This window comes from Fundulus heteroclitus, chromosome 12 (genome assembly GCF_011125445.2).
Source record: "Fundulus heteroclitus isolate FHET01 chromosome 12, MU-UCD_Fhet_4.1, whole genome shotgun sequence".
Taxonomy (NCBI): Eukaryota; Metazoa; Chordata; class Actinopteri; order Cyprinodontiformes; family Fundulidae; genus Fundulus; species Fundulus heteroclitus.
The window spans coordinates 42,280,894-42,290,768 of record NC_046372.1 but is presented as its reverse complement, the minus strand read 5'-3'; the positions used below and the strand labels follow the sequence as shown (position 1 = coordinate 42,290,768).

The window sequence follows — 9,875 nt, the reverse complement described above, 5'->3', positions numbered from 1 at the left end:
TTACTCTGTCATGTTTTCAGAGGCTGGAGTCACATGTCTCTCCGCTCAGTCTACATGTGATTATGTGAGGGTGATCTGTGTGAGGTTAGCTGAACTTTGCAGTCTTGGCAGCAGTGTGTTTTTACCTTCAACACCCGTGGCCTGAGCTGCCCGGACCACATTCTATAATCACAACCAGAGTCTCTGGCAGAGCCGCCTTTCCCTCCTTCCACCTCCTCCCTCGTCCCCTGGTTTCATGTCAGTCGTGATTAATGGCACCAGGGCCCCGGTGCGGCTTACTCTGCCAGTTCCAGCAATGTTCCCCTGATACTTAATGAACTCTGACAAACTTCTTTTCCCTTGCTCCGTTGTTCCCTTTACAATCCCACTCCCCCTCCAGCCACGTTTAAAATGCATGACACAGAGCTGCCACAGCAGCACCTTGGGCTTAGCTCTGGCCCTTTGTAAATTTCTCAAGAGGCCGACGCCTAAAAATAACGTGCCGCAGCCGTTTAAGAGTCACGGCTCTCGGTTTTTAGCCTGGCATTGCCACACAAATGAGCGGGTTCGGATTCTGTGAGGGCAAATGAAACATGACTGCTCAGATTCCTGTGGCTCCCAAAAAACTTACATTTGTACCACCTCAAATGATTTGTCAACAACTGCAGATTAAATAAGGATTGCTTACCCCCCCCCCCCCCCCCCCCCCGTTTAGAAGTTGTTGAATAAATGCAGAATGATGTAGTGTTTTAATTTTCCTCTGAAGTGATCCGCCTGGAAATGACTGTCACATGTGATGCAAGATAGCAGAAAAAGACTTAGGAAAGGGTAGAGTCTGCACTGTAATACTGCAGGCCTGTAAGGGTCTCAGTTCAACATGGTCTCTGTCTCCCCCTGCTGTTCACCTTAGGAAGGGCAGCAATCCTACATGACATGATCTTGACAAAAACAGGGAAAAAAATCCAAATACTCTTTTTAGATAGCTGTATGTACTTTGATGTTAGCTGGTTTCACCCATCCAAAAACAAACAAAACAAAACAAAAAAAAAACAGATATAATGCGTGTCTAAGAACATTGGACTCAGCTGTGTCCAAGTTCTTGCTACTGACTGTTGTCTTCAGGTGAAGCTGAACAATTTGACAGTACTCCTACCTCCACTGATATCAAAACAGCCCCGCATGGTGATGCTGCCACCACCATGCTTTACTGTTTGGGATAGCATTTTCAAGATTGAAAGCCTTGTCTTGACTGCTCCAAACATACTTATCTATTTGGGTGTCCATGACAGCTCCTTTTTTATTTATCTCGTCTGACCATAGAATGTTTTCAGTCTAACCTTTCTGACTTCACTTTATTTGGAGAGTGACAGTGTGGGCCAGATAGATCAGGGGTTCCCAAAGTGGGGGTATAGGGGGGCAAAGTTAGGACAATTCTAAGGGCCCCTGGCGGACATGGGCCCCAAAAAAGAAAATTAATATAGAAATATGAGCTTTTAGGATAATTTTTTATTTTATTTTTTTTGTCAATGGGTCCAAAATTCTTGGCGGCACTCCTGCGAGAAACCTGGGGGTCACAATACGATTTGTTGTTGTGTTCAAAATATTTACTATTGCCTTATTTGTGGAACTGATAGCAAAGTAAAATTTTGCAAGATGCTCAGCATTCCTCATTTTAACACAGGGGAAAACTGCACTTTTTTTGTAAGAGTTCTCATGAAAATACAACTTTATTCTTGAAACTTTATGACGTTACTCTCATAATTTCTAAAAAAATAAAATAAAAATAAAAGAAAAGGACAGTGAAGAAAGAAAAAAATCCCACCCACCAAAGGAGTGTCGCCATTTTTCCAGTCTGGCATTATTTTGGGGGTCACAAGGTGAAAAGTTTAGGAACCCTTGAGACAGGTCATGGTTGACAATGATCCTAAACATACATCAAACTAATGTTGATGGCCCAGGTAAAGCTGGCAAACGTTAAAATGCTGTTATGATCTGGATCTCAACCTTGTTAAAACATTTGTAAATTAACCACGAAAGATGGTTCCTTGTTGTGAAATAAGACAATTTAGATTAAACATACTCCTTCTAATAAAACGGATATATCACAGGAATATTGGCTACTGCCAGGAATGAGTTACATGCTTGTGGATGGCTACAAAAAGTATGTGATCGAGGTGCAACATATTATTAAGAACATTTCACCAAAAATGTTGGCGACTTTCTGGCATTTCTCCCTTTTCCACTTTCTTGACCGACTGGAATCTGAAACAGATCTTTCAAATATACCTTAAATGCTTAAAACACCGTAAAATCCACCCTTGTGCACTTCGCAATACTCAGATGATTTTTGTCGACGAATTTCCCCCCGTTTTCTGTTTTTCGGAGCTAGAGCCTGAACATGACGGTCATACAGGTCGATAGAGGGCGCACTCCTTCCGGGAAGGTACAGGAAGTCTGTAAACAGCAACCAATCAAAGGAGAACCTGACGCAGGACAGTCGTTAGCTTGATGCCGAGATTAGTTTATTCTTTAATAGAAACCTGTTTTTAATTACTTCATATAAGGAAGTTTACTTTGAGTCGATTGAAGAATGGGTAGGAGCAGGAGCCGAACGCCTCCGAGACGAGGTAAGGAGGCGTAACGCTGTTACTGCCAGCTAGCTAACGTAGCGCTAGCTTACATTACCGCATATGGTTCACTGTTATGATCTGAAAAGCCTCGTTTATTCCTTCTCACTTTGATTAGAAAATGGATTTAATGCCACCGTGACAATTTATGCGAGTTACGAGAATATCTCCTCCGAGATGTTGAGCTGTTTTGAGTCATCGCGGGATTATAGAAGCTTCTAGATGTGTTCAGAGCTGACTGGGGGTCCTGCTGAAGCTCTGCTCAGCTACATGAAGATGAAAACCTGTCGTTTACACAGATTACATTGAAGACCGACTTTGTCAGACGTTTGCTTTCTCAATAAATAGAGAAAACTGAATGAATTCTCAAATCTCAAACTGTTTTAAAGAAGCCATGCGCTCCTTTAGCCCCAATTCAGCCACAATGTAAACACCTACTTTCATCTGATCAGATGAGAGTCGGTAGTTTGTGGAATCTCAAAGGGCAGCTTTCGGTTCTTTCATTTGTAAATGCAGTAATCAGAGGTTTTATGACCGTCTGGACCATCTGTATAACAGATTGTTTATTGTAAAAATCCACAACTATCCACAAAAACAGCCCAAAAGGACAGAGGGGCCTCTCTTGATCTGTGATAATCCACAAATACAGAGCTGTGTACATAACTTAAAAAATCCTCTCCTGTTAAAGGCTTCCATCTTCCTATCACCACACAAACTATCCATCTATTATTAGATTTAGTTTCCTTTAAACAAGATCCGCGTAAAAATAAACCCCAGCTTAAAATTTGAGAGGAAAAAGCTTGAATTTCCTATTGTTTGATTACAAATATATATATTCTGACATATGATGCAGATTCCTTAAATCAAATGTCTTCAACGTGGGGATTTCGTAGTAATGTTATTTTCAAAGACTGACAATCTGAAGGAGGGGATGTCAGACATGGAAGGTTGTCACGTGTATATCGTGATAGATGTTCTTGTTTTACTGCCGACCCCAACAGAAAACATTCTTCAAAGCACCACTCACGGTTTAGACCGTGTTGACTCTGCCTCTGTTTAAAAGCTACAGTACTTCTTAGACTAAGGAGGATTCTTTAAAACATTATTTGTGAATTTTGAAACTTTATTCTCTGCCAAAGCTCAACAAAGAGCTGTTTTGGGGGCAATCTAGGGGCTAAATAACTGTATTTATATTTGCAGAAATAACTTTTCACCTTTTTATATGAATTTTCAGAGCGTGTGTAGTAGGGCTGCGCAATTTATCGCTAACTTATCGTCGGCTCAATATCTTGGATAGCAATAGGCACATCGCAAAGAACCGCCTGCAATGTAATAAGTGTTAGCTAATTATTCAGGATCGGTGCCCCTAATATGTTTGGTGTCGTTTCTTGTTTATTGCAACATAAAAAGTTTGAGACGGTAAAGCTGATGAGAAGCTACAGCCACGTTGTTTCATCTCCAAAACATCACAATTCGGACGGAAGCATCCTTTTCATTAAAATCTTCTTTGAGATGGAAGTGATGGATGTTTGTGTTTTTTGGTAGCTGGATTGAGTACTCATTCTCTGGGGTCTGTGTTTGCTATTATCCCTAAGTGGAAAGACATTAACATCTTAATTTCTATCTATATTTATCGCAAACTGTATCGTTTTCGCAACATTTGCTAATATTATCGCATATTGCAACCTTTCCTAATGCCATGCAGCCCTGATGTGGAGGCAGTTTAGAACAATCCAGAGCAGCTATGGTGGCCCTGCCTTGTTTCAGAGTTAATCAAACAAGGTGTTGATTAGCTGGATTTGTCACATTACCTGATTTACCTGATTACATTTTCCCTCGTTTAACCATCTGAGATGAAACACAAGCGTAATGTGCAGACCACAGCACCATTGTGATGTTTTTAACATCCATTTGATAAGGAAGTTTACCTTTACGCTGTTATATCATTAATTAGTTTTTAATTAATAATTTGTGTAATATTAGAAAAGCAGAATTCTACTGTTGGAGTTGGAGGACCAGGATATTTATGTTGTGGATGATTATCAAGGACCAGTCTGCTCATTAGTTTCTCAATTTGTTTTTGTTTTTTAATTTATTTTAGAACAAAATTAAAATCTTATTTATTAGTGGAAGGAATCTAATAAAACATATTCCCTAAAATGTTAGGGAAAAGGCAAATTAAAGGTGTTATGTGTCCAGATATTACTTCATAATGTACTTAGTAACTCTAGAAACATAAGTTTTATTCATAAATAAAAATACAGCTATGACAAAGTAACAGTAGTCTTACTGTTTTTTTTTTTTTTTTTTTTAATAATAAAGTAATATTAGAGAAAAGAGAGCTTCAGCACGGTAAAGGAGAAATAAACCTGAAAAATTCTTCTGATGTCAGACGTAGTACAGCTTTTAGAAAGCATTTATAAATTGTGAAATTAGTCATTTGTGGTTATGGTTGAATAACTTGTGTTTGGACTTTTGACCTTCTACCTGCATATCCCACCTGGGAACTAGACCTGAGAGGAAAGACTGGAGACTTACTGTTCCTTATAAAACATGATTTCTCCCACCTCTGGAGCTAGTGTACAGCTATAGACCAAACCACTAAGGATTATTAAAACATGGTTGTAAATGTCAACCTTCAAGAAAACAATGCGGTTTAGGTTAAAAAAACGGCTTCTATATTTTCAGATTTCGGTCCAAGGTCGCTGAACTTTCTCAAATGAACCCAGGCAATAAAAAGGCCTGGGTTGAGTGAAAATGGCAGCATTTAGCTGAAGTAATGTGGAGTTTAAGGCCGTGCTACTTTAAAGACCATCATCAGCGAGGCCAAACCTTCAGTTTGCTCTGGAGAACAATGGGAGGCAGCGGAGCGATGGAAAACACTTATGTTGGCTTTATATGTTTTTAAAAGAACAATCACATCCAGACAACGTCTGAAAGGATCACATAAAGTTTCATTTGGCACAAACTACGAGTCCTTTGAGGAAGCAGTGATTTCAGACATGGGCGGATTGTCCTCTGGGCACCAGTGAGTCTGTGGGATGTGCCGGAGAAGACAGCGCGGTGTTCTGGCTGCAACATTATGGTCTGCAGCAACACATAGTAAAACAATAAGCAGCAAAGAGACTGGTGTAAATATTCAGATGTTGCATGAGTTATTTTAACTGGTGTCGCATTAATCAGCCACTAATCAAAATGAATTAATTTTAAAAAAGCCTGAATCGACAGGATAGACATAGAAGAAACTCTGGATGTTGCTTCTTATTTTAATGTCGTTGTTTGTCAGCTGTCTAAAATACTGTAAACAGAGCTAAAAACCCCATGATGCTTGGCGAAGGTGGTCCAATCAGATAGCAGCCTGGATGGGACACAATGGCGCGCCAACTAGCTTTTATTAGCTTTAGGAAGCTTATGTCCAATGAAGCCATGACTGTGGAGTCAGCAAACGCCTTGTTGTTAAATTACACTTTCTAAGTTCCCAGATTGGGTCTTTGATGACAAGCTGGACAAAATGCTCTTCAGTGTTGGTTAAAAAGATTTAAACATGGCAAACAAGCCGTCACTTGGTAGATATGTGGGAAAATGTACAATGCGCGGGTGCCAGTGTGCTGTTTTAAAAGGCTCCAGTTAATGGTGTGACTCGTATCTCCCTGCCAGAGAGAAGACGGTCCCGCTCCACCTCACGGGAACACGAGCGACGCCGCAGGGACCGGGAACGCTCTCGCTCCAGGGAGCGGGACCGAGACCGCCGCAGGTCTCGATCCCGCTCCCCACACAGGAGGAGATCAAGGTGAGCCCGGGGGGGGCACTTCACATTGTTTTCTATTTGACTAGGATGTGTAAAATAATCCCCCCTAAAACATGTTTGCCATGTTTTAGGGGGGATTATTGTAGTTGAATATGCTGGGAGTGTAGACACACACGAACGTCTTCTATTCTGTACACGTTACAATAGGAGGGGTAGGTGAAAAACAAAATGTACTGTGAAAAGTCTACTGGGTATTAAGAATTTTAGATGTTTGCAAAATGAACATGTTTGGATCCTTTAAGGTTAAATCTGAGGATGGTAGTCAGAGAAAATCTGTGAAGTAAATGTAAACAGTTGATGTTTCATCTTAATTCCTAAAGATCGATTTAAAAAAATAATTTTCCACTGTGACCTTAAGTGTCAGCTGGCATTTCCAGCTCACGCTCCACCGCGGGAGGTTAGTGTCCAAATTTAGTGTCCCTTTGGGATTATTAAAGTAGTTTTGAATAGAAACGGCTGCTGTAAATGTTTTCTGCCACATAGCATGTTTCTGAAAGCAACTGTCTCAACATTCAGGGAGAGGCTTTGGTTAATCCACTGTTAAATGCTAATATAATACTAGTAACAATATGTTGCATAACTACACATTGATGTAATTAAGGTAACAGCTAAAAAATGTTTTAATACCAGCAATCCAATTTGAGATCGCATCGGATTGAAAACAATCGATTCTAAATGTTGAGAATCAGAATCAATACCCAGCCCTAAAATCCTACGCTGGTAGAGAGGTCAGTGCAGAGTCTGTTAGTGTGAAGTTCTACGTGATTTTCTGTCCCTGCTGTGTTCTACTACAGGTATGTTCTACATGTTTTTAGCATTTTGATTCCTACGATTTAGCATCAGTAAGCACTGAGCTGGGTCTGGTAGCGTTCTCCTTCTGCCCTGGGTAGGGCTGCGTGAGCTTCAAGGTCGTGCTGGTAATTGAAAAATAGGATGGTGTGTCTATATACGCTCAGTTCAGCTTTATATCAACTGGTTTTCAACATGTTATGATGTCCTCAGCAGGTATTATTAGTCCCGGCAGCTCTGGGTCATATTACTACCACGTGAACCTTGGTTAGGGTTTAAATGTGAATCTGCCAATTTATCTCAGTGGTTTTAGAAAACTCTGCTTTCTACATCCAACATCGCCAACCACTGCAGTGTGTATAACTGGACATTTCTAAAGGGGTTTTATATAAGTTTACTACCAATGAGTGTTCAGCATAGTTCCTAAGTGGTCCAAACTGAATGAACTGATTTCATCTGTCGGTGGTTGTGATAAGCCGTCCTGATGCGTTCTGTGTTCCCCGGATAGGACTCCCCCTAGACGCCATCGCTCCTCCTCTCAGTCTCCTGGAAGGCAGAAGGACAGACGGGACGACGAGCGGAAAGACTCCAAAGACAAAGCCGGAAAGCCCATTCAGATCTCAGGTACTGGCATCACCAGTGGTGCTGACATCGACAGCAACAATGTTTGCTCTGTGGAAACGTGCAGCTCAACTGATAGACCCGTTTCTTTTTCTCCTTGTTCCGCTACAGCTGAGGACATGGAGGGCAAAACAGAAGAGGAAATTGAGATGATGAAATTGATGGGTTTTGCTTCCTTTGATACAACCAAGGTGAGTGCAGCAGGGGTTGTTGTATGCCACACGGCCACAAGGTGGCACTGTGGACTCACACGGCCAAATTGAGGATTCACAAACTGCAGGTTGCTTTCATTTTAGGAGTCTCATATTTTCTGAGTGTCAGCAATTAACGAGTTCACAGTAAAGCAATGAGCCAACACACGACAGGAGAATAAATCATGTTTCTCTTTTTGCATCCGCTGATTAGAAATCCTCAACCAAACAACTTCTAATTATCTCAACCTAACCAGAATACGCTGACAGTATGTTGTGTGGCAGCTTTGAACTCTGTAGCATCACAGGCAGTAAAATTGTTTTTCCATAGGGGAAGAAAACGGATGGATCAGTTAATGCATATGCAGTCAACGTTAGCATGAAGAGGAAATACAGGTACGTCTGCACACACACGACACGTTTGCTTTATCTGGGCTATTCCACTTTAAAGCTTGAGCATCACCATTACAGCACTAATGCTTCAGAGCACGTGTCAAACTCAAGGCCAGTGGGCCCAACCCGGGCCGACAAGGCAGTTTATCCGGCCCTCAGGAGCCAAAAAGGCATATATTGTCATAAAGTAGACGCATATATCCTTTTAAAGTTTATAAAGTGGCTGAAACTGAGCCTCCTGTAGCGAATGTTGATTTTATACATTTTTTTTTTTTTACTGTAACAGCATCTTGCCACTAGATGTCAGTTTTTTCCACAACTCATTAAAACAACTCAGAAATGTCCAAAAGGAGAAAAAGTGATGCAGAATAGTGAGTTTAATGTGTAACTCACCCCAATATCAACTTTTTTTGCAGTTAAACTGTTGAAATGGGCCCAATGGTGCTAATTTGAAGTTACTGTGAATTTATGTACATTTTTATGTGAACTGCAATGAAATTATGAAATCAAAACTGTATCTATACAGGTACAAGCGGCCCTTTTATTGACTTCATGATGCCATAGTGGCCCATTATAGAAATGAGTTTGACACCCCTGCTTTAGAGCAAAGGAATAATCTATCTATGCTTGTCCTGTTTGTCCTGTAAGCGTTTTGTTTGAGTCTCAGTAAATGTTGCTAAGTTGGAGCAAAAAGCTTCCTGTGCTCCCTGACAATGGGCGTTGACTGCGTGGTCTGCTGTTAAAGTAGCCAATCACCTCTGCAGGTGTTTCTATGCAGATCCCAGCCCTCCTGGTGATGATGTAATGTGCCAGTGCTGCAAAGGAAGCGGTGATGTAATGTTTCCTGCTGTCTTGCTTTCTCTAGGCAGTACATGAACAGAAAAGGAGGATTTAACAGACCACTGGACTTCATCGCTTAGACGCGTCAACGGCGCGTCGTTCACAAGGAGTTTCTCTCCTGCAGCGGGGCGGAGAAGACATTTTCAGTTAAATGTATCTCGTACTGCAGCAAGGCTGTTTTTTTTTTTTTTTTTTTTTTTTTTAGCTGAGCATATACTGTAAATAGTTATACCTCCAGTCCTTCTCAGGTCAGAGCTGATGGGAGGTGGAGCATTTTGTTGTTGAGATATGTGCTGTATTATTAATAAACATGTTTAAAATGTTGGTGCAGTGCTGGTTATGGAAAAGCTTATTATTGTCCATCTTTAAATGATTTATCCGTGGGCCAGTCGTCAAACATTTTCTTTCTTTTTGCTCTCGTTTTCTCTGAAGTGTACATCCCTCTACTCTGAAAAGGTCTGTTTGATTTTATTTTTCTGCTGTGATCCAGCGTCTGTTTAATGTATCCTGATGTCCTGCCTCATCCAGTATTGGATGCACCTTACCACTAATGTACTAAAAAACAGGGTTAACAGTTCTACCCCTAAAACGTTTTCCTCCTAGACTTAAGCTATAAGCTCAAAATCC

General features: G+C 40.9%; 1 protein-coding gene across 3 annotated transcripts; it reads left to right on the top strand.

The window, feature by feature from the left end:
- Window positions 1-2,412: 2,412 nt before the first annotated feature.
- snrnp27 (small nuclear ribonucleoprotein 27 (U4/U6.U5)) lies at window positions 2,413-9,578 on the top strand. 3 transcript variants are annotated; one of them, XM_021307500.2, is made up of 7 exons: window positions 2,413-2,606; window positions 6,264-6,325; window positions 6,368-6,396; window positions 7,712-7,827; window positions 7,936-8,015; window positions 8,347-8,411; window positions 9,274-9,578. In XM_021307500.2, the coding sequence occupies exons 1-7, from the start codon at window positions 2,570-2,572 to the stop codon at window positions 9,326-9,328; spliced, it is 444 nt and encodes a 147-aa protein (XP_021163175.2). In that variant the 5' UTR covers window positions 2,413-2,569; the 3' UTR covers window positions 9,329-9,578. The 3 variants fall into 3 exon arrangements, with proteins under 3 accessions (XP_021163175.2, XP_021163142.2, XP_012735432.2); XM_021307467.2 differs by having other exon boundaries at window positions 6,264-6,328; window positions 6,371-6,396; XM_012879978.3 differs by having other exon boundaries at window positions 2,414-2,606; window positions 6,264-6,396.
- The last annotated feature ends 297 nt before the right edge of the window (window positions 9,579-9,875 follow it).